Source organism: Nelumbo lutea, chromosome 6 (assembly GCF_056320005.1).
Source record: "Nelumbo lutea isolate HS-2025 chromosome 6, American lotus-T2T, whole genome shotgun sequence".
NCBI classification, from domain to species: Eukaryota; Viridiplantae; Streptophyta; class Magnoliopsida; order Proteales; family Nelumbonaceae; genus Nelumbo; species Nelumbo lutea.
The window spans coordinates 20,154,388-20,179,979 of NC_142689.1; the positions used below are offsets into that span (position 1 = coordinate 20,154,388).

At 36.8% G+C, this 25,592-nt stretch overlaps 1 protein-coding gene across 2 annotated transcripts; it reads right to left on the reverse strand.

The window, feature by feature from the left end:
• Nucleotides 1–867: 867 nt before the first annotated feature.
• On the reverse strand, nucleotides 868–20,512 carry LOC148847793 (gamma-glutamyl hydrolase 2-like). Of its 2 annotated transcripts, none has more exons than XR_016100883.1 (10): nucleotides 19,795–20,486; nucleotides 18,725–18,811; nucleotides 16,004–16,093; nucleotides 9,172–9,266; nucleotides 4,946–5,006; nucleotides 4,676–4,765; nucleotides 4,498–4,560; nucleotides 1,816–3,672; nucleotides 1,150–1,242; nucleotides 868–1,071 (listed from the first exon to the last, which is right to left on the reverse strand). XR_016100883.1 is itself a non-coding variant. In XM_088950361.1 (10 exons), exons 1-10 carry the CDS (start codon nucleotides 20,131–20,133, stop codon nucleotides 1,038–1,040), a joined length of 1,041 nt encoding a protein of 346 aa, XP_088806487.1. In that variant the 5' UTR covers nucleotides 20,134–20,512; the 3' UTR covers nucleotides 868–1,037. The 2 variants fall into 2 exon arrangements, 1 of the variants encoding a protein (XP_088806487.1); XM_088950361.1 differs by having other exon boundaries at nucleotides 1,816–1,904; nucleotides 19,795–20,512.
• Between the last annotated feature and the right edge of the window lie 5,080 nt (nucleotides 20,513–25,592).

The following is a 25,592-nucleotide window of genomic DNA, read 5'->3' on the forward strand; positions in this document are numbered from 1 at the left end:
GCTTTCCCAAATAAGCCCAACCCAAGCCCGACCCAATAATATTATATATAGTAAAAAATATAATATATATACATATTAATAATACATAAAATATATATTATATAATAATAAAATTAGTAGTGAAAAGGTATTATATACTATAATATATATAATATTATAAAATATATAATATATTATTAATAATGTATAATTAATATAATATATAATATTTGTCTAAATTGAGCTTTGGGCTTGGGCTGAAGATCTAGGCCTGATGCTACTAGAAAATCGACTAACTCAAGCTATATATAGAATATTATAAAATATATAATATATTATTAATAATGTATAATTAATATAATATATAATATTTGTCTAAATTGGGCTTCGGGCTTGGGCTCAAGAATTAGGCCTGATGCTACTAGAAAACCGACTAACTCAAGTCAAGTCGGGTTGGTCAGTGTCATTGGTTTTATCAGTTTGATGAACCATCCTATCTAATATTAATTATTGTATTTTTGTGTTGCAAAAAAATTATTAAATGTAGTATATGAAATATAAATAATTATTAATTATTTAAAAATTAAAATACAAAACAATTGTATATTCTTATGTATTTGTATTGTTTAACTTTTGCTTAACAAAGCCCGTGCATCACACGGGTCCCAACTAGTGTGTATATATATATATATATATATATATAAGTTCGCTCATATCCTTTTAATCAAATCTAGTTCAGTTAGCTGACTCAAATAAAAAATAAAAAATAAATCTAACGGAAAGGATTTCAACATGTTATATTAATGTATTCATAAAAAAAAATGCTATATTAATGTGGGTCCTATTCTTATAGATAAAGTGCATTGTCTAATTTTGTAAAAGAAAATCTTAGATAGAACTCATCGCATGTATAGATATATGTGGTGGGTCCCTGAAAGTACAAGGAACATTCCTTACATGTATGTATGGATTTGTGACTATATCCATGTTCCAGACCTCCCTGTTTTCAATCATTGATCAATAACAGACAATTGTACAACAGAATTCAAGATTGAAAATCAAGAGAAAATATAAACCTCGTCATATCCCGTCCTGCAACCAGGAGAATTGAGGTTAGGACTTATCATCAACTCAAAGCATAGTTTTTTCGCAATGATATTTTTGTCTTACCCAGCTTTCCCACTATAAGTAGGCCTGTAATTGTAAATGAGATTGTCGAGAACCTTTTGGGCAGGTGGCCTGTTTAAGGATTTTCTTGCCTCACTGCATCATAACAAGAAAGAAAATATTGACACTGATAATTCCACCTCTATAGGGTTCAAGGAAAACTGAACTGGTAAAGAGCAGCTTACTCCCAAGTTCCAGTCATTTTTCTTGTAGCAAGAATTTTAGATGTTTGGCAAAACCAAAGAGCATAATTTCTGAGACTCTGTACTAACTGAAACTATTGTTTTAGACAAACTTATCAACAGCCATGAAATGCAGGGAGGCTTTTCTTGATTCAATAATGTGGTCCATGTTTGACCAGACAGTGAAAGAAAACTAGTTAACCTAAAGGACCATTGCCCAATGTTGGTCCCAGCTATCTACGGTCCTGGGGATATAGATATAACCTTTGGCATTTTCTTGCAGGAAGTGGCTGCTCTTAGACTCAAACCCGTGTTCTCATGCTTGTTAGCCTAAGGACATAACTCCAAAGACACCATAAAAGAATAAACTGATTTGCAAGCCCTTGCAGGTCAAACTATCTACTACTGAAATAGGAAATGCCAATTGTAATCCAAGAATCAAGAACAACATTTCAAACAAATGCAATGTTTCTGGGACAATAGCAACCTGATAAAATAGTTGGCAACATGTTGAGTCACTAGAACTGCATCTTCAGTGTGTGGAGTCATTGATAAACCCCATTCAAATGCATTTTTCTGCAATGAAATTGGTTAGTTCAATTTTCAGGTTGACAAGAAAAGCGTCAGTACTATTACTTACTTTTACCAATGCAATTACCACAATCAGCAGATATAAAAAATGACATAGACCGAACATGAAGCAAATCCATTCTACATTTCTTGTGGTTTACCATGCAATAAAGCACACATTAGAGAGTACCAGTGAAGAAGTGAAAGACAGCTGTAAATTCTATGGAGCATTGAAGAAAATAGGAAGCATAGACCAACTAGCCTATATTAGATCATTAGGGTAAGATACTTCCTCCATGATTCATCTTTTGGAAGAATAATGTCAAGAAAGATTTTGTGACATTCAACCCATTTTAGGTGTAGAGTGACTAACCAAGAATTCCTATGCAATAAAGCAAATTTAACTTTAAACACAGCTTAAATAAAGATAAAATACCATGAATCTAAGGATGGAAAACACTTAAATTTAAATCAATAGAATGCTCTTAGGCTGATTCTAGGACCATCATGATGCCCACATCAGCCATGTCTATACATGCCTTCAAATTCTAGGTGAACCAACAACCAATCAAAAACATGAGGGCTAATATCAGCATAAAGTCTTTTGCTTTCTCTCCTTTTTCCTTCAAAAATTCTTGTATTTCACTCTTTCCAAAATACAGCAGAAAATGGAATGTGGAAAAATCGTCACTCATCACATTCTTATTTCTGGAAAATGGCCATAACGGAAATATTTCATGAGGTTCAACAGGCTTGAACTATATTTTTTTCTTTTTCTTTTTTATGGATAAACGAAAGTTTATTAAAAATCGATAAAAAAATCAGTATATATACGATCATGCTAGGCATCCCCTGAGAAGGGAAAGTTTCCGCACCCTTGTCAAAGTATATTCAAAGAGGTCATGCTATTGCATTACAATCCCCCAGAAAACCCCAGTATAATTGACTTCTAATAGCCCCTTTTTCCCCAACATGTCAGCCAGTCCATTTACTGATCTTTAAACCCTTTGCACATCTATCACTCTATCCCTCATCAGCATCTTAATTTCCTTCGTTGTATTTCTGCATGATCAGGGAGTCAGTTCTTGCCAACATGTCAACCAGTCCATTTACTGATCGTTAAACCCATTGTACATCTACCATTCTATCCCTCATCAACATCTTAATTTCCTTCTTTGTAATTCTGCATGATCAGGGGGTCAGTTATTGGTTCGTCAACCATTGCACCACCAAATCTCCTTCTATTATTAGGTTTTGTAGCCTTGTAGGTGGAATTTTTAGCCACCCAAAGTCCTTGCACAACTGCAGTAATCTATATTTCTATGGAGTTCCCTTGGCCAATAGATCCTGAAAATAATGCCAAAATGTTCTTGTTGGAATCTTTGAAGGCTCTCTCAAATCCAGAGGGCCTTGGATTTCCTCTGCTACAGCCATCAAAATTCATCTTTATCAAGTTCACTTGAAGAACTGACCACTGAACTGAAACTTGGGACTTAGCTGAAGAGGATCTTGCTACCAATCCCCAATTTCTTATAATGTCATCAGTAGAGAAGAGTTCAAACTATTTCAATGTTTTAACCCAATGATTTAGCCTTGCTATGATGATGCCATCTTTGGTTCTTATCTCCTTGTTAAACAGCTTCACATTCCTCTCTTCCTAAATTGTCCATAGTGTGTCTGCCTTCATGCATTTCCAAAGAGTTCTTGCTCTTCTAGTCCATTAGCTGACAAAGTTGGGTTGAAAGAGACCACTCACATTAGAAGGAAGTATTACCTGCAATTAAACATATCAAAAAACCACTCTCAAATTCCTGCTACAACCCACAAAAGGATAGGAGATAAGTATCTATCCCATTTACAAAATATAAGAAGTATACATAAGGTACTCTGCTTCAAATTTTCAAGTGGAACACTTCCGAACAAAAGGCCCTCTGCTCCAAATTTCACTAAGAAAGGGTTGAGGAGGGGAGAAAAGGAAAGCAAAGCATGCAAGAAAGAACTACAAGAAAGTATTTCTGAGAAAGAAAGAGTCCAAATTCTCCCATTGACCTTAGAAGGATCAATGAACACTCCTAACGCTAAGACAAAGGGAACCTCTAAATCCCTCAAACCCCTTATCAAACCAATGTCCCAATTCAAACCAGCTAGGGAGAAAAATTTTCAGTTCTGGTGTTTCCACTTTGATTTATTTTTATACTTCAATTTTCTGGTAAAACATCCATAGCCCAAACAGCTTGTCTCATTATCTTTCTACCGGCACATTTTCAAATCAAATTTATTTTTGGATCCATAAATCAAACTTTATTGTATGTGTGTGTCTGTTTTTTCACTGTAAAAAGAGAGAAGCAGAACCACCATAACTTAATAAATGCCCATTGGGGAGAAAACTATTCCACACTTAAGAAATTAAAAAACAACTTCAGGTATGAATTTGACTTGAAAGCCATTAACTAAAACTACTAAAGAAGGCATGATACCATGAAATAGCCAAACTGGGTAAAAGAAGATTTTTTCCACATACCCATTAATTAAAATCATAAATTAAGCAAGTGCAATACAAAGGAATGGAAGTGCATGTGAAAATAAGTATAACAGTCACCTCTGGATGCCACTGGAATGCAGATACAGGATAGTTGTGTGCTTTAACAGTTGAGACATAAACCTGATAAAGAAAAAGAATCCAACAATGAGGACTCATAGTAAAGCAACAAAGTTGAACATGCAAACATGTCTGCAGTAATATCAGTCAATAATATATGAGTGGGCATTTCTATTACCTTCCCATCTCTATCTTTGCTTGTTGTCAAAATCCTGAAAAAACTGGATAGTGAAGGATTCTTTTGGAATCTTTCTAATGATATACCATACTGTTACATTTAGAAATCAGATGAATTCAGTATCATGTTCTCTGATCACAAAAAATGGTAAGCCATCACATTTGCACCATGCAAACGAAATTCACATGGCAAAGAGAGCCTTAAGAAATTGGCCCCTAACGTCATATAATGAGAACAAAAGAGTGAAGATTGAAGTGCTTTGAAACTCACTTGATGGTTTTCCATGACAATGCAATCTGTTGTCAACTTCTTTAGCAATTCTGGTGAAAATCTGCATACGCAGTAATGAATATTATTACAACAGTAGCTATAAGAAAGCCATTCCTATTTTAGCAGCCAATATGATAACAGTGAATAGCATATTATCATATTAAAATAAGCTGTGATTAAGCATCGAAATATCAAGCAGGCATAAATCATTATCCTTCATTCCTCTGATCTCCAATTACAAACTTCTTCAGCCCTATCTAATGTGTTTTCTAATGTTGAAAAACAATTGTAGATGGAATTGCATGAATGCCTCCAATAAGGCGGCTGAGTTTAAACAAAACAAAAAGAAATAAAAGATGGACCACGTGCTTAAGGCCCAATATAAAGAAAAACAACTTAGAAATAAAACCAATAAAATATGCAATTTAAGGCCCATCCAGCCCAATCTTTCTACAAGTTGTAAGGGTATAATTGGGATTTTATGTAACAAATATGCAAATCTGCCATTATGTGTCTTGTTGAGAGGTATTCATGTCTTTCTCCCCCTATTTTCTTAACCTAATAAAATATTATCAGTGGGGGTCGTGGGTCTAAATTGACTAACCAACATTCTTCCCTCATTCTCTTCCTTCTTCCTTCTTCTCTCTCATACTGCACATACATCAAGAATCACCTCTAATAAATCAACTAGGTATTAGAGCATAGTTGAGGCCTGAGGAAGCTTCTTCACCACTAATAACCTGTTGATGTTATCAGGCAATATGGATGATCATACCTTTTTAACAGCTCCAGAGGAGATCTCCATAGCAATGTTTTAAAATGTGGAGGTGCGACGCGAGGCATTCCACTACCTAGAGGCATGAGGCATAGTTCAGACAGTAAGAGGTGTAAGTCTCCCAAACACAAGGAGGTGTAAGCCTCCTTAAGAGGTGGGGGGATGAGGAGGAGGAAGGAGGAGGAAGGAGGAGGAAGAAGAGGAAGAAAATTCTCATTTTTCTTTATTTTTAATAAAAAATCTTTTATATTAAGAAAAATGAAGATGCATAGCACTAGTTGAGGCGTATGCCTCATGAAAAAAGTGTATGAGGCATAGGCCTCTTTCACCTGAGGCGTACACCTCAGAGGTTTCAGTACCTCTGAAATATGCCTCAGGGCGTTTTGGGGGAGCCTCGCCTTTTAAAACACTAGTCCAGAGCTTTATGTTCAACCAAATTACATGCTATCCATGCCTTAATTATCAAAAGAAATGGTGAGTTCTTGACTGTACTAATTGTAAGTGTTCATGATATTGTTGTTACAAGAAAGATGCATACTATAATGCTACTTTGAAGCAATTCCTAGCTACAAAACTTGAAATCAAAGATCTAAAGGTAGATCATGAGAATTGGGGACAGAAATTAGAATTATAGGTTGGAATTCTAATTTTAGGCATTTGAATGTGCGCAATTCATATGAAGAAGAAAATCTATGGAGTTCAAGTACACAAATTTTGTGGGAATTTGATGTTTTGAACCTCCACTCCAAGAGGTGTTTTTTGCAATTTCTATGTCCATAGGAGTTAGGTAATAGACCAACTTTACAATGACAAAGATGTCACTCTCTTGAAATATTTAGTCATAACATTATGTAATGTCATAAATACAACAATAATAAAATAATAAAATAGAAATATAATAATAAAAAAATATTTAAAAAGCATTCAGTAAATATTTAATAAATAAATAAAAAAGGAATAAAATAATAACATTTAAAAGCAATAAAAACAAAAAAAAAACTACTTTTCGATTATATATATAATCGTTTCACTCATAACATCACATGATTTAAGAATTTGGTAATAATAAGAAAATGGCAAAGTATCCTTTCATTTTATCTTTAACAATCTGAAAGGAAAATATATAAAATGATTGAAAGTAAGTAATAAGAAATTACTTGGATTTAGTAATATTAATAAGAGAAACATTAAAAAAGGAAAGAAAACAATTGTATAGAACATTTAAAAATAATTGTTTAAGAGAAGTAATTAATTTTTACTTATAAAATATGATAGTTTTACAATTTGATTTATTGTGATATCAAAAGTAGTACTAGTAGTAGTAGAATTTAGAACATAAACTAAATATGTTTATAAAGACTTTTGTTTAGTAAAAATATGGCAAATCAATCTTTTAAATAGGATGGTTTAAGAGACATTTTGAACTGTTCTTGACCAAATGAACCAATTCTCATGTGTTTCCCAAAGCCCCAAACAGTGAACTCCTGTTCATAGGAGTTCTAATACATAAATATTCTAATTCATATTAATATGAGTTTTCATGTGAATTGCAATTAACACAATTTAAATGCACCCTGATAGATCTTACATATTTTATAGGCAAAGAGGTATCTCAGTGTAGAAGGGATATCTTCATGTTTCAGAGGAAGTATGTTTTAGGTTTATAGAAAGATACTAGGAAATTAGGGATTAAGCCAATTGAAACCCCTATATATTTGAATCACGGACTCAACAGTGAGCATGGAGAACTACTTGCAAACAATGACCGGTTTCAAAGACTCTTGTACTTGCACCCCACTCAACTAGATATCTGATATGTCATTAGTCTAGTCAGTTAGTATATTCATCAGCCTTGGGTACCCTATATGGAAGAAGCTGAAAGAATATTATGTAACTTGAAAGGATATCCTGATAAAGGAATTTTATATTTTAATAATGATTACTGTATAAGCCTATACAGGTGCAAATTAGGCTGGTTCTATTAATAATATATTATATATGTTTTACTTCGTGCTGTTGCACCATTTAAGGTGGAAATTTAGTATCTTAGAGAAGTAAAAAATTAGTTTGTTGTAAGCTAGGTAGTTGAATATAAAGCAAAGCTATAGCACACAGTTTTTTAGTTGTTATGGCTAATAACTCTCTCAGAGGAGTTAGGAGTGACTTCAAATGGTCCCATTAAATATGTCCTAACTTACAAAAATTAATCAGTAATTAGCATTTCATAAAACCCCATATAGCACGACTGAACCAAGTATATTTAAGTGGACAAACATTTTCTTTGGGAGAAAGTCATGTGAACAAGGTTTGGTTTGTGTAAGAAAAAGAGAAAGAAGAGAAGATGGAGAACAGAAAGAGAAAGTAGTCATGTAGGAGGAGAAAAAGGGAATGCCAATTAGAGAGAAAAATCAACTAGCCCAATTGGCCAGTCCTCTATTATACTGATCTTCTTAAAATAACATGACATTACCATAGTACCTTCACTTCAGTGAGAATAGAAGGACTATAATGCCCACTTAAGTAAGAAAATGAAGTAGACAATATCCCTTTCTAACCAACTAAATCCCAAATATTACAGCATCAACTAAATCCCAAATAAGTCCTGTCATAGTCTAACCAGGCACTGGCATTGCTAAGTAGTGAGAAGGTGAGACCTTTTACTGTGTAAAATCTTCTTTTCTATTTTCCTTTTTTTACTTTTTAATAACTACCAAGATGGAAGCACTAAATTGAAAGGATGGCGTGTACAAGATCCCAAGAAATAATATTACAAAGAAAAGAAGATAAGTATTTATAATGACTTGGTTCTCCCATCTCATCTACACTCCTGAGAATGTTTTTTATAACCCTACTTTTTTCCAAGGAAGCTGTTTCCACATCTCTGAGAATGTGAATGAAGAAAAGGGTCATTAAGGATCTGTCTGCTTTTAGCAGAGACTTGGGACCAAACCCAGTTGGTAAGGTCTCTGGATGGTTGTAGTGGAGACTTAAGATCGACTCCCACATTCACCAGTTTTTGGTGTATTGGAGTTTGCAGGAGGACTACCCCCTATGGTATAGCTTATTTGCCTATTAAAAAACTGATACAGAAGTTTTTCAATAAATAAATAAATGAGGTCATTAAGAATCTCTATGTCCATCTCATGTCCATCCCCAAGCATGTGCAAGTTCATATCATTTTCCAAAAAAGAAATCAGTCTTTCTGTCTTGACCATACCGGTTAGGAATGATTCGGTGCAAGTAGAAAGCTCTATAAGAGAAAGGGGAAGGTCAAACAAAATGTGAAGTGTTAAGAATGATCTAAAGACTTGCAATTTAACAGAAAGCATGACATTATGTAGAATGCAATGATGGCATTCATGTAGCCAATCAAAATGGCTAGGGTTAAAGCTGAGTTGAGTAGAAATCCACATTTTTTCTAGTTCCTAAGCAAGTGAGAGAAGACATATACCTCTGGAAAACCGTGCCTCCAATTATTGAATTCTCTGTGAATTGGAGAGTAGATGCCTGATTTAATGCATTAAACCGTTCAAGAATGTTGACATCCTAAAATTCAAAATAAAAGAAATGTTATGTTGAGATGAAAAATATTTACATAAAATTAGAAAAAAAAATGTGGAAAGATATCCCAGAATCATGAATAAGACTAGCTTAGTAACCCAAAAAATATGGTTATCACTTATCAGCTAATAAAACTTTCATAGGGGAAATCTCTTAAACTACCCCTAAGCTTTAGAAAATGGACTAACTCTACCCCTACCACTTGCAAAATCCATTAAACTACTCCTGAGTTTTCTAACAATTGGACAAATACCTCCCATTTATCAGTTTTCCATCACATTCTGATCATGTGACGTTATGTAACTGTTATAATATTTTGAAAACACAATTTTTCCCTCTCTTCTTCACCATCTTTGAAACTCTAACCATTGAAACCTTCAAACAAGGTACAGAACCAGAACCTTTTACTTAATTAGATCTTTTTTCCTGTATTCCTCTGTTAGTGGTGTTAGTGAAGGGGTATTTTGGTCTTTGCACTTGTTGAGAATGTTGATGTGTACTGTTATGTTAGTTCGAGTGCCTCTTACTTAAATAAGGGCACTTAAGTCTTTTCCAATAAGTTAATAATATAATAACAGGTCTGGCCAAATCTAGGGAGAACTTTTTCTCTAATTCGAACCAGACCTTCTCTCTTTTCTCTCTTCTTCTTTCCTCTCCTACTTCTACTTCTTGCTGTTCACTTTACTTTACAATCAACGAACAAGACAGAATTCTAGGGTAGGTTGAACTTCAACATGGTATCAGAGCCACATTGAACAAATCAGACTTGCTAGAATCCTGTCTTCTGCGCATTCGAACTAAGGTTTCTCTTGGGTTTCTCAGCTGTGAGTTGGAGACTGGGAAAAGGGCTGAAAAGGAGTGATCACCCTCTTCCCTTGGAGGTTCCTATGCCTCCGATTGTGTCGTTGGTGATTGGTTGCTGTGGTTTCTAAGCCCTAATTAGGGCTGGTATATGTGGTGCAGTGGTGTCTCAGTCCTTCGTGTGGTTGGCCTTCAAGCGATGAGGTAAAGTTTTTTTTTATGCATATTTTCTGTTATGGAATACATGAGAGGTGTAGTACAGTTCGTATAATGGGTTTTCAGATTGCAGTATGCTAGGGTTTATTCTGGTTTGTGTGTGATTCGAAGGGCAATAGTGTCTACTTAATGGTGAAACTTCCGGTAGCTGTGGATTAGGGTTTGTGGTGTTACAAGTGTGGTTTTCAGCATTTAATATTGCTGAAATTAGTGTGCAGACTTCGGTGAGTAGGGTTTGTGGTGTTGCAGTTTTCAGCATTTAATATTGCTGAAATCAGGGTGCAGATTTCGGTGAGTAGAGTTTGTGGTGTTGCAGTTCTCAGCATTTATTACTGTTGAAATCAGTGTTCAGATTTCGGTGAAGTGTGCAGTGTGTAGTGTGCAGTGTGTAGTGCTCAGAATTCAGTGATAAGGGAGTTCGGAAATGGCAGATAACAGTGATGGTAAACCTAGTGTCATGATATCTACTGACTACCTGAATGTCCAAATGACCTCCATTAAACTAAATGGAGAGAACTATGTCCCTTGGGCCAAGTCTGTAGAGTTTTTTCTGAAGGCGAAGAAGAAAGTGAAGCACATAAGAGAGGAGAAACCCCCCGCTAATTCTCAGGAGTATGAAGACTGGGAACAGGAAGATGCACAGATCATCACATGGTTGTGGAACAATATGGAACCCAGAATCAGTGTGAACTTCATGTTTCTTGACACAGCCAAAGAGATGTGGGATCATGCTAAGAAACTGTATTCAGGTCAGGATAATACCACTAGGGTATATCAATTGTATCAGGAATACTTCAATCTGCAACAGGGAAATCAGAGTCTTGAGGAGTACTATGCCAGTGTGAGAAATATCCGTAATGAGTTAAACGTCTATCATCCTCTCACTTCTGATGTCAAAGTTCAACAGCAACAGCGAGAGCAGCTTGATGTGACACGGTTTCTGGTGGGGCTGAAGTCTGAGTATGAACCAGTACGAGCCCAGATACTAGGGGGATCTGCTCTTCCATCTTTAGAGGAGGTGTTTGCTCGTCTTCGGAGGGCTTCCATTGGATCTATGGATTCTAATGTCTCAGATAAATCAGCATTTGCAGTATCGAGAGGTCGAGGTGGTAGAAGTGGGGCTCAAGGAGCCCAGCCTGGCAGGAGTGGTAGTGGTGGACCTACACATATCCGTGGTAGTGGTCGTACTGGAGGCAGAGATTCAGGGGGAGCTCGTGGTAGAGGACGTGGCTCGGGTCCACGGAAGTGTACTCATTGTGGTTTGGATGGACATACTATTAACTACTGCTATGACTTACATGGTCCTCCCTCGATGTGGGCCAACCATGCCATTACTAGTGACACCAGTTTCAGCTCTAGACAGGAGAACCGGTCAGCTCTAGACTTGGATTGACTCTGGAACCTCCGATCACATGACGGGAACTCCAGGTGTGTTTTCATCTCTCACCCATTGCTCAACATCACAATCCGTTACCCTTGCTAATGGCTCCACATCATCTATCTGTGGTGTTGGTAATGTTGACCTAGACTCTGTATCCCTATCCTCTGTTTTATTTGTACCTAAGCTTCCATTTAATCTTATGTCTGTTAGTAAGCTGACCAAGTCCCTTAAGTGCTCCATCACATTTTACCCCTCTATGTGTGTTTTTCAGGATCTCAAGACGGAGATGAAGATTGGTGGAGGGCATGAAGCTGGTGGACTGTATTACCTTGATGGTGATGGAAGAACGTCAACGGCCCTTCAGTCATCTATTTCTCCTCTCCAGTGGCATTGTAGATTTGGTCATCCTTCGCTGAAAGTGTTGCAGTCCTTAGTCCCTTCATTGAGTCAACTTTCTGTTTTAGATTGTGAGTCATGTCAATTTGAGAAACACCATCGTGTTCCCTTTCGTTCTAGGGTCGATAACCGTGTGTCGAGTCTTTTTTCTTTAATTCATTCAGATGTTTGGGATCCTTATAAAGTGATGTCATATAATGGATACAGATATTTTGTTATTTTTGTTGATGACTATTCAAGAATGATGTGGCTCTATTTAATGAAAGAAAGAAGTGAATTATTTGCCATCCTCCAGAAATTTTATGCTGAGATCCGCAATCAATTTGGCATTCACATCAAAATTTTCCGTTCTGATAATGGTCGTGAATACTTGTCTTCATCTTTTCAAGAATACTTGGACCAACATGGCATTATACACCAAACTTCCTGTGCCTACACTTCGCAACAAAATGGGGTTGCTGAGAGAAAGAACCGACATCTTGTAGAAACGGCACGCTCCCTCATGCACCACATGAATGTTCCCAAAACCTTTTGGAGCGATACAATGCTCACCTCTTGTTTCTTAATTAATCGGATGCCCACGTCTATTCTTGATGGGCGTTCTCCTTTTAGTGTCTTATTCCCCAACATGTCTCTGTTTCCGCTTCCTCCTCGAGTATTTGGATGTGTCTGCTTCGTTCATAATCTAGGTCCCAGGACTGACATGTTAGATGCACGTTCCCTGAAGTGTATCTTCCTTGGCTATTCCCGAACTCAGAAAGGGTACAAGTGTTATCATCCCAGTTCTCGTCGTTCCTTGGTATGTGCTGATGTTACATTCTTCGAGTCTACTCCGTTCTTCGTGGGGTCCGGTGATGCTGCTTCCTCCACATCACCACCTCCTCTTCCTCTTCCTGTGGCTGATCCACCTCCTCTGGTTCCAGTCATGCCTACGTCCTTGCCTCCGGTGCCATCGTCTATTGACCGTCCACCCATCCGTCACGTGTATACACATCGCCCGCGTGTACCGGCTGTAGCTCCTCCGGCTTCATCACCGTCGACGGATCCAGCTCCAGCTCCGACACCAACTTCTGACCTAGATCTTCCTATTTCCTTCCGGAAAGGTAAACATACCTGCACCCTTCACCCTATTTCCAATTTTGTTTCACTTACTCACCTCTCCGCCTCCCATCGCCAGTTCATCTCTTTGTTATCCTCCGTGGTTGTTCCTAAGGATGTCCAGGAAGCCCTTACCTCTCCAGAGTGGTGCCGTGCTATGGAAGAAGAGCTCTTTGCTCTGCATCATAATCACACTTGGGACCTCACCGCTCTTCCTCCTAGGAAGCAGGTTGTCGGTTGTAAGTGGGTGTATAGTGTTAAGTACTTGCCAGATGGTCATGTTGAGCGCCTGAAGGCACGACTGGTTGCCAAAGGGTACTCCCAAACCTATGGCATTGACTACACAGAGACATTCTCCCCGGTTGCTAAGATAGGGTCAGTTCGTGTCGTCATCTCCCTTGCAGCTATGTATGATTGGCCTCTACATCAGCTAGATATCAAAAATGCCTTTTTGCATGGTGATTTGCTCGAGGAGGTCTACATGGAGCAACCACCAGGGTTTGTTGCTCAGGGGGAGGATGGTAAGGTATGCAGACTTAAGAATGCTATATATGGACTTAAACAGTCCCCTCGAGCATGGTTTGGTAGGTTCAGTGAGGTGGTCAAGAAGTTTGGTATGAAACAATGCCAAGTTGATCATTATGTCTTCGGTCTTGACTCTTCGACAGGCAAAATAATATTGGTGGTGTATGTAGATGATATCGTTGTGACTAGGAATGATAAAATGGGCATTGACAGATTGAAGGCATTCCTACAGGAACACTTTCAGACAAAGGACCTTGGCAAGTTGAAATACTTTTTGGGCATAGAGGTAGCAAGATCTAAGCATGGTATTAATTTGTGTCATAGGAAATATGTGCTTGATTTACTGGAAGAAGCAGGGTTGTTGGGTACTAAACCGACTGAGACACCTATGGAAACAAATACGAGGCTGAGTAGTGATATAGGTGAAATATTTGAAGACCCTGGCAGATATCGACGACTTGTAGGAAAACTAAACTATCTAACCATTATTCGGCCAGATATTTCATTTGCGGTTAGTGTGGTGAGTCAGTTCATAAAGAAACCTTTGGTCCCACATTGGAATGCACTGCTAAGGATTGTGAGGTATCTGAAAGGAGCTCCTGGTCGTGGTTTGCTGTACAGGAGTGGTGGAAAACTGGTAGTAGAAGGGTACACTGATGCTGATTGGGCAGGTTCTATGTCTGATAGACGATCTACCACAGGCTATTGCACCTTTTTGGGGGGTAACCTGGTAACGTGGAAAAGTAAGAAGCAAACAGTTGTGGAAAGAAGCAGTGCAAAAGCAGAATATAGAGCCATGGCACATACTGCTTGTGAATTAGTGTGATTAAGGAACCTTCTATAGGAGATAGGATATGACATCAGTACTTCAATGAAGCTCTATTGTGACAATCAGGCAGCGGTTCATATCTCTTCCAATCCGGTGTTTCGTGAAAGAACCAAGCACATCGAAGTTGACTATCATTTTGTGAGAGAGAAGGTGCTGAATGGAGTGATAGAAACTGCATATGTTAGTACGGGAAACCAGTGGGCAGACTTGTTTACAAAAGGTTTGAGTCGGGGGAGAGTGGACTACATATATAACAAGCTGGGATTATATGATATATACTGACCGGCTTGAGGGGGAGTGTTAGTGGTGTTAGTGAAGGGGTATTTTGGTCTTTGCACTTGTTGAGAATGTTGATGTGTACTGTTATGTTAGTTCAAGTGCCTCTTACTTAAATAAGGGCACTTAAGTCTTTTCCAATAAGTTAATAATATAATAACAAGTCTGACTGAATCTAGGGAGAACTTTTTCTCTAATTTGAACCAGACCTTCTCTCTTTTCTCTCTTCTTCTTTCCTCTCCTACTTCTACTTCTTGCTGTTCACTTTACTTTACAGTCAACGAACAAGACAGAATTCTAGGGCAGGTCGAACTTCAACATCCTCCAATATATAAGTTTTTTTATTTGCCACTCTGCCATGAAACTTCCTCCACACAAATGCAAAAATTTTCTCTACCTCAACTCCAATTGCTTTGTTGCAACATTGCAAACGCAACCATATCCTAGGGTATGACAGCCTCAGCATGGTTCTTATACAGTCCCCCAATGTTTGTATTTAACTTCAACCTGCAAAAGCCAGAATTTTTTTCTACCTCAACTACAATTGCTTTTGCAGGCACTACTGTTGCTGCCATTGCTACATAATCCCCTGCTTCTGCATTCAGCAAAAGCCCAATCTTGGATTCGATTTCTACAAGAAGATCCATTTGTACCATTCACAACAAATAGGGATCCTATTGATTCATATATGAACACTTTAAGCAGGAGAAAACCTCCCATTAAGATTTTGTCATTATCATTTCTTTGAACAGTATGGAGATTTGGCATGTCTACACCCACCAGTAAGCCCAGACACTTTTTTGACTTCACAAGAAATCAAGAAATTGTGACTTCTAGCAAAGAGAAATGGTTTTTGGGAACTCAATGGGGGAACCAAGTTCACAATGGAAGAAACTGAGATGGTTGACGGACAACAGGATGAATATGTTATTATCCGCACTCTGTAAAGAACTAAAGTCCATTACAAATACCATAGAATGTCAAAGTGTGATCTCCCACAAGATCAACAAATAGCCATGCACAATAAAAAATTGTATTAGCACACACAATTCAAAAATCACATCAATCAAATGGATGTTGAGAGGTTTAATACAGCACCCTTCATCTTGCACTTCTAGAACTACATAAGAACACGGCTAAAGATGTAATCAAGTACAAAAATAATCAGAATGGGGGAACAAAGGAGTCAAGATTGATTACCTTGCTGATGATCATAGTAAGAAGTTCAAAGCTTAGGCAAATAGCAAAGACAGGAAAATGGTCTCCTGAATCATTTTTTTCCAAAGCATGCTGCAAAAGAATAAAAACAAAAGCAAATGACTTATGCACATGAATAACAGTCATGATCTTCATAGTCATTTCTTATCCAGAGGGAATTCTCCTGGAAAATCAAGACCAATTTCAACAAATTAATTCTCAATAAAGTTTACAAATTTAACTCTCTTGGGGATGACCAAGACGATAAGAAGTCACAGAAATATTGTGTTTGGGGTAATTAGGTAGAATGTAAATGGCATCCTTCCCTGGAGGTTCAAAATCCACATGCCACTACCCGAAGGCAGTTTTCTGGATTGGGATAGAAACAGCAAAGATAGATGGAAAATGATTTCTGGATCTACCACTAACTATATTTCAACACTTAATCTAAAAAATAGTAAGAGCCGCATAGTGTTTTAAAAGGCACATCTGAGGCACATAAGTCAGGCGCATTTTAAGACATGCACCTCGCTTGAACCCAGGAGATGCCCCTTTTTAAAGGCACATACCAAGTGCGCCTTATATGGTTATACCTTGTCCAAGACATACACCTTTTATAAGTTTGCTTTTTTTTATTACTTTTTTAGACATTGTCATATGCTTCACATCTGTGTAATGGCCTACTAACTTCTAAGCTACCTTTTATTGGTCTTTGTGCACTAGTAATGGTCTATTAACTTTTAGAAGAAACAAAAACAAAGATCTTTTTAATGCTCAAAACCCTAGCTGTGGTGAATAGGATCCCAAATAGCAAAATTTTCAGTAAAGTTGCAACAATAATACAATTGATCTAGTTTCAGGCCTATCGGCCCTCCACCTCATAAGGGCCCTTACCTCCTAAAATTAGGAATGGAAGACACCTGACATCATCACACTAGCTTATTTAAGTAACATGACTATGAGAGAGAACAGAGACATTCTGACTTTCACATGCTTGAGTTTCTGACTTGAAGCACTTTGGCATGATCCACATCTGTTTACTTTCACTTTCACATTGAATTGTTTTATATGTAATATGTTATGCTTAAGTATTTTAATTTGATCTAATAGGCATTTTAAATCATTTAATTTCTTTTCAAATTCGTATTTCTATATTTTTATGTATTAATGCTTTTCAATTTTTTTTTCCAAAATTTTGAGCCTTGCTTCATCTGGGCACATGCCTTACCTTGCACCTTGGGTGCTAGAAGGCCCTTGTGCTTTTCTGAGTCCTCTCACTTTCAAAACACTGGAACCACACAAAAAGTAGAGAGTACCAAACTCTTTTCTGCAATTTCTGTAGTTTTGGAAGACAATGTTATGGGGTTGGAGGTAGAGCCCCATGTTTCCACTTCTACCCTTCAAATCCAAATACAAACAAATAGAGAAGTCCATAACAGTGTTTTCGAGGGCGTGAAAAGTGCACGCCTGGAAGTGCGCCTCCAGGAAAGGCTCCCCAAAATGCCCTGAGGCGTATGTCAGAGGCGCTAACACCTCTGAGGTGTATGCCTCATATGCTTTTTTCATGAGGCATGCTAAAGGCATACACCTCAACTAGTACTATGCCTCTTCATTTTTCTTAATATAAAAGAAAATATTTTTATTAAAAATAAAGAAAAATGATATTTTTCTTCCTCTTCTTCCTCCTCCTCATCCCCGCCTCTTAAGGAGGCTTACACTTCCTACGTTCTGAACTATGCCTCATGCCTCCTGCTTTCATTAATCAATAAAGATTACACTTACCTATCAAAGAAATATATGAATTTCCCAAATAGTAATTGCTTCTCTTCTTCATATTTGTCTATTCCTTTGGAGCACAACGCCAAATTTGGGCACATTGGTGAAGACTTGGGAAACTTTTTTTATTAATAATAACAATAAGATGTACATATATGCATGCACACTTCTAGAGACAAGACCTCTTATCTCCTCCCTTCTTTTTCTTACAATTGTGCCCAGAACATTTGATCTCTCCCCACCCCTTGCTTTGCTAAAGTATCAACCATGCTGTTATCTTCCCTTTGTACCCATTGAAATCTCACTTCCACATCTCTCATCAGCCACCTATGCTTTCTTATTTCATTTCTGTAAGGAAACTGCAAGATCAATTAGTTATGGTCGCTCCAAAGAAAAAAAAAATTGTAAAACCATTGGTTTCTAATGAACATGTTCAGAAACATCTATGATTTCTTAGGGAGAATGCAAAAAGCATCCTTACTGATAGTAATGGCATTAACATTATGGCCTCCAGGAGGAAGAATCAATTTTCCACGACTTAAGACTTCAGAAATTCATATGCAAAATGATAATGGATGCCAGAGAACTTCTGGTTATTATGGATTGTATCATTCTCTGTATCTTCTAAACATTACAGGAAACTTCTAAAATGCACCGAAGTCAAAGAATAGACTCTATACTCAAATGCACTTTGGATAGTATTGGAACTTGATCTCAACAATAGCTTTTTGGAAAGCCTAAGCCAGTTGAGCTCATGTTTAATCAACTTACACTGTGAAACACTTGGATTTTTTAACAACTTCTACCTCGAGAAAGAAATTTTCCAAAGTGAAAAGGCAAAAGAATGAAATGAAAAGCATAGGTACCATAACTGTTTCAATCATGATTTATAACAATGCATATATTTAGTCAAAATAACGAGAACCTGCCTCTGTTTTGGTTAAGTACCTTAAATATTTTCTCAACAATCTCATAAAACAAACCAGTTTTAGCCCACCCTCCAGGTAACAGCACTCCATTGACCAGACTCAGCTTCTGCAGTAAATGGGAAAATCAGTCAAATGCAGTTCCATAGAACCATAAGAACAAAACATTGAGATTGAGAAACTCACTATGAGCCTTAACAAAATATTATTTGAGTACCAATATAGAATGCTGCCATTACAGTGATACTAAGCAAAAGAGGGCAATCAAGGACTAAAGTGAATTTTTACAGCCTGCATAAATGCTCTATACGACTATATTCTATACAGTAGAACCAATAAGGTCCAAATCAAGTGCATTTTTAAGAACTATGAAAGCACTTCAATTTTTTGATGATTCAAATTTCGTATAAAAAAATCAATGTAATATGAGTACCTAATATTGATGCACGGCTATGGGTGGGTATGCTAGTCGGGTCATTTAGTGAAGAAGTTCAAACAGCCTAGGAAACTTCCATGTGGCAGGGGGCTCAACCGCTCAAACAGAGTTCTTAAATTCGTCTCTTCACTCTATGTTCATGAAATAAATTGAAGCTCAAAACACCTTCTTGCATGTAAGGGGGAAAAATTTTTTATCGACATCTTTTAAATTTCAAAAAAAAAAATAATCAAGAGATTGGAGAGCTGTTATTAATGGCTAAAACTGCAATACAAGGATGGGTATATGGTTGATGTGTACTGCTGAAGTTAATAAATGACCAATCCAGAGAGTTCCCTATCTGATGAATGATTTGGTTCGGCTACAGAATTCCTCTGCATGGCAGGAATAGGTAAGTCGTATAGGAAAGCTCCCTATTTCATCCATTTAGGAAGCACCTTTCTTGTTATTGGTTGGTGCAGAAAATCTGGTGAGGAGGATGTGAACTCCTCGCTTATATCTCTTGTCAAAAACATTTTTGTGGGTGAAGTTCTACTCTCAAAAGCAACAAAAACATAACGAATTCCAAAGGACTAATTAAGTTATTATTACACTCATAGCTTCTATATCCAGCGTCAAAAATCATAATTTCAAGTAAAAAGAAATAAATTACTCACTTCAGCGAGAATCTCCGGCGGCTCGTTATAGATTAGAGGAATAACGCGAGCACCAGCAGATTCTACGAACTTCACATAAGAAGCAGCAATTAACGAAGCATTCGAAGCATTAGGCCCATTGGAAGCACCATAAGCAGGATGAGTCAAAATCCCGATCACAGGCCGAAAATAGAGCGCCGGGTCAGGCGCCTGGCAGCTGGACGATCGCCAAGAATCAAGACCAATCTCCCCAGGAAGTAAAATCGACTGAGAATTCGCACGAATCAGCTCCTTCGACAAAGAAATCAAGATAACTATCCATAAGCAACTCCGCATCTTCGAGTACTGAGAGGACAACATCGAAGACAAAGACGAAGAAAGACGCAGACGAATTCGCTGTGGTTATCGCCGAATTCAGAGAATTCTTATGGACTAATGTCGTCGATGGGCTGTAAAACTAATTTAAGTCTCAATTCTGATTCTTTAAATGTCGTCATCGAACGAAAAATGTCAAAATGCGAAAGGCAAGCGTCAATTTTCTGGCCAATGAGCAACGCATGGTAGAATAGCGCTCGCGCTGATAGCGATCGCACGGTTTACTCAGCGCGAGCGCTCCGGGTAAATCATTGTTCTCGGCCGGGATCTAGCGAACTTTTTCAGTTCAGTGCCCAAACATCCAGAACGGTTGGAAACAGTATCCGTTGTCCGAAGCCGAATTGAATTCAACTATTTAATCCAGTTAAAAATTGCCCGAGTTAGACCCGTTTATAATTGGATTGGATATGGATCTACCCTGCCAGTCCGATATCATCGCAATTTTATTTTATTTTATTTCAATGGTAAATTGCTAAAACCTGTTATTAATGGTGCATGGCACTGAATACAAAAAAAAAACAAAAAAAAACAAAAAAAACAAAAATCCTTCCTTAATTCGTATTATGTTTCATTGAATTCTATTGTTAATTAAAATATCCTTATTTCTGAATTTGGTCCCTCAGTTATTATAAACGCAAAAAATGTAATTTAAATTACTATTTTTCACTTCATTTAATTCATTATCATTAAATCTTATATTTAAATCATTAATTCTCAATCAATATTATTAAATTCTACTTTTATTTAACTAAAATACCTATAATTTTAATTTGACTCATTCTATCTAATTGTAAGGGTAACAACATAAAAAATATAATTTAAACTATTATTTTTCACCTTATTTAATTTATTATCATTAAGTCTTATATTATATAAGGTATTAACTCTCATTCAATCTTAGCAAATCCTTACTTTTGTTCATGGTTTTCAAAACTAGATTGGACCGGATAGTCGGACCAAAATCGTTAATTTTGGTCAGCAAAGCGCTGAACCGGCCGATTAATCGTTTGAACGGTTTTGACCATTTTTCAAACCGACCATTCGAGTCAAACGATTGGACCACTCGAACCAGTAACCCAACCCCTGACCAGTTCAGTCACCGGTTCAATTTTAAAAACCATGCTTTTGTTTGACTGAAAACACCTCTCATTTAGGCATCAAAGTTTTCTCCCTGTTGATTAGTTCCAAGATTCTCCAGAGTCAAACCCTAATATTAAACTGACTTGATTTCAGCGATATGGATACTTGAAAGTCTTTTAGAAAGTTTCATGGTTGCAGTGTCTTGGATAGACTGTACTGGCCTCATCAGTGTTGTATCTAACTCTTAATGGACCTAAGCCATAACAATTAACTATTAACTTGTGGGTTTGGGCCATGCTTTGATCTTTAAACTCACCTAACTTCTACATTTTTCTTCTAACCAAACAAGGGTGGTGAAAAGCAATAAAATATAATGAACAGAAAAAAGAAAAAGAAAAAGAAAATAACTTATTGTAGCTTGACCCTCAGCACTTAATTGGTAATGATCAATCTAAATGAGCCAATGTTGGGCTTAGAGGTCACATTTATATATTGCTGAGACAAGATTGAGTTGATCATAGACTAGTTCAGACTCAAGGCACCACCTACCTGACAAGTCAAAGGACCAAAGAAGCCTGTGAAGAAGCTTAAAGCCTACAAATGATCATAGTATGATATGCTGTATATTTACTCTAGTTTTCTTGTGATGAATAAGAAAAGAATTTTTTTTTTTTCAATTTTTGTTCATATGTTTTCTTAATACCAACGTACATATTAAGAGGTGCCAACCACACATAACATCCCCAATTATTTGTTTATTACATTCTTTCATACAATAGCACATAGTAATGCTTTGACAATCATCCAAAATAAGCCTTTACAGAAATGAAGAACGTAGGCCATGTTTGGTTTGAAATAAAAGGTAGAAAAAGGAAAAGAAATATAGGGAAACCCATACAAGGGTTGTATAAGTTTTTTTTTTTTCTTTTTTTTACCTTTCCCTATTTTTTTCTTTCAAATCAAACACAGCCCAAGAGTAGCTATCGCTACACCACATAAAGCATCTATCGATGACTCCATAGTAATTCCTCCGCCAATAAGAAGAGGAATAATGACAGCCCAATTATTTTCAGACCTCTAACAGACCGTTGCTTGAAAGATCAAAGGAGGCTAGATTAGAGAGATTGGAAAAAGTGTGGAAGGAGAAAATCTCATCCCAATTATTTTCAGAAAGATCTAAACTTTCTAAGGAATTCAATTCACCCAGACAAGAGCAAATTGGACCATCAATCAAGCTAGTTTTGCCCAAGAGACAAGGATAAATTAGGAAAATATGCTAGCTATTACTTAGATAATGATGAAAAAGAAGTAAATGCATGGCATATTTTTGCATGAGACGAGATGGAGCTAAAATTATTAAATTACACTAGATGTTGATTTTTGGTTGTGTGGGTCTCTTGGACAAAGCTAGTTAATTTTTGTGTGCATGAGCTAGTCATTTGTAATATATCAACAAAAGCTATATAGCTTGCGACCTGGATATTGATAGTAGATTTCCAATATTACCAAGATTGGTGTAAGTTAAGGACAATTGCTTGATATTGGTGCCTTAATTTGCATGCATTAATAACTTATTAATGAATATATATGCTATTAAATAATATAATAACCCTACCGTTTAAGACACCAAGGAAGGAAAGCTTGCAGATTAGACCGGATGCTCCATTATTGCGACCTTCTTACTGCATGCGACGCCAACATCTGACATCTATATATACTCAGATACTGTTCAAGGTTTCAGAGCTGTTACAGAGCTTTTCCCCAAGATTTGAATCAACGACTAAAGATTGAAGAAAGGAGATGATGCCTGCGATTGAACATAGCAGACGATCAGGAATAGATAACGCTGGCGAGTGAGACGAGACCATCTGATTCAGGAAGCACCACCGTAGGCAAATTTTTGAGGCTTTTTTTTGTATATTAATTTTTATACAATTACTTTTTTATTTTATGCAAGTTTTCTTTTATTCTAATTCTAATCTTTGGCTGAAACATATAATTTTTTAAAATATGTGTTTTCTGTAATTGTTTTATTTTTACCTGATGTATATAATTTCTGTAATTTTTTGTTATAATTTTCTGCATCTTTTTCCTGTGATTATTGTTTTTAGTTGAAATATATAAAATTTTGAATTTTTATTGTTTTATTTATTATTCTGAAATTTTAGTTTTTGTCTGAAAAGTATATTTCTGAATTTTTTTATCATTCATATTTTTCAGTATTTTCTATCAATTTGTGCATTTTTACAATTTTTGGCATTTTCCTGCTTTTTTTTTTTTTGCATTTCCTGCAATTTTTGGTATTTTCTATATTTTTTACAATTTATCTTTTATATTTTTATTTATTTTCTAAGTATTTTATACACTTTCTGATGTTTTACAGGAAATATATATTTTTTACTACTTATTATGTTTTTTATGCATTTATTTTCATTTAAAAAAATTGATTCTTATGTTTTTCGGTTTCTGTAGTTTAAATATATAGCCATATGCTTTTATGCAATCTGAATAGAGAATAGGTAAAAAAAGAAGGGTCTAATTTGAATAATTGAATTAGAGGGTTAGAGTGGGTTGTGACCCTCTTTAACCCACTGACATGGGTGGCAAATGGATTAGTGGGTCAATGTGGGTGAATTGATAATTTGATATTCAACTCACACCCAACCCAACCCCAATCCACATATTTGCCATCCCTACAAATACCCAGCATTATTTGTTTCTTTGCTGCACAGAAAATTAGATTAGAGACCAAGAAGGCGCAATAACTTGTAGTAGAGCATCTGATAAGAAGACAGTTGGCCCAGTTTGCATTTGAATACCCATAGAGATCAAGTGGTCATATGCTGTATCAAATCCATAGAGATCAAAAGATATCCAAAGATTTTTGGTATGTTTAATTGATGCAGCTAAATGAACTAGAAATTCCCTACCAAAATCATCAAACCCAAGAAATGCCTTCTTCCAAGCATTTTTGTCCACGTCAAAAGTCAAATGCTTTTACATGTAGCATGTATATATCATCAATATCTCCTCTAGCTCTTACATGTAGGAATGGCAACGGGGCGGGGCGGGGATGGGGAGCTTCTCCTCATTCCCATCTCTGTTACTGTCTCCACTAACGGGATAAGGTTATTCCCATCCCCATCTTCATGGGAATCCTCATTCCTCGTGATTTTTTACAATGTTAATCATTTTGCTTTCGTTTTTTTATTTTATTTAAAAAATTAAAATTAAAATAATTAAAATTTACAATCCTATTAGAAAAGATTCAACCATATTTTTAAAAATATTAATATATAGATGTATGTGTACATATATAACGTATGCATACACATGCATATATATTAGTGGGAATCCCATGGAGCGGGGATCGGGCTTCTCGTAGGGCGGGGAGTACTCTCTCCGTCCCTGCCCCATCCCTGCTAACGGGGATGAAAATTTCCCCATCCCCATCCCTGCCCCATTCGGAGCGGATCCCCCGGAGATCGGGGAAATAAAAAAAATTGCCATCCCTACTTACATGCTTTGAGGACCTCAAATCATCCATTCCCCTACTAGAGTCCCGTGGACCTCGATAGAGCGGACTACTTGTTCTATCTTCTAAGCATGGGGCTACGCAACAAGTTAGTCCATTCCTCATATCCATAATTAACTGTAAGCATGGACCGGTTTGGTTGCTTTGTAATTTATCTTGTAAGGATTGATTTTGGACTTGGAGATTTCAAGGTTTACCTATGTGGATGTCTTGGATAAGGAACTTTGACACTTAAGTTAGTAAGTTGTCAAGCTTTCAAGGTGGTAGAAAATGCGCAAGTAGGACAGTAAATATGTGTATGTGTATCTTTGGAGGGTGGAGGCCTACCCTTATATAGACCTCGAGGCTCGGCTGAGATGTGACAAGAGGGGCAAACTAGGCAACTGACTCGTTCAAGTGGTTGATGGATACATTTTTGCTGTCTACGAGATATAGCCATTCGGCATGGAAGCTGTCTTTGTCTATTTCCCTGCGAAACAGGGGGAGAGGACTTGTATCCTTGTTTCAAACCGGTCGTTCTGTGTGGACGAAGAGTAAAGAGAGCTCGTCATGTAAGTCAGAGGTGTACTAAGGTTAGAAAGGTTCCTCAGTTTGCGGGTTGTCCTGTAATCTGATCTGACAAAGTGTCTTTATGCAAGGTTGGAGTCTAGTTGGGCTTCCAAAGGCGATCTAGCGAGGTACCTTTAAGCGAAGTCCTACCACATGCGTTGTTGAGGTGCCATAAAATGTTTCTATCACCATGTGGTAGGATATAAGTAGCGGGGAAGATTATCTCTCATTCAAATAATAATAATAATAATGTTCAAGACTTATTATTATAATTTAAATT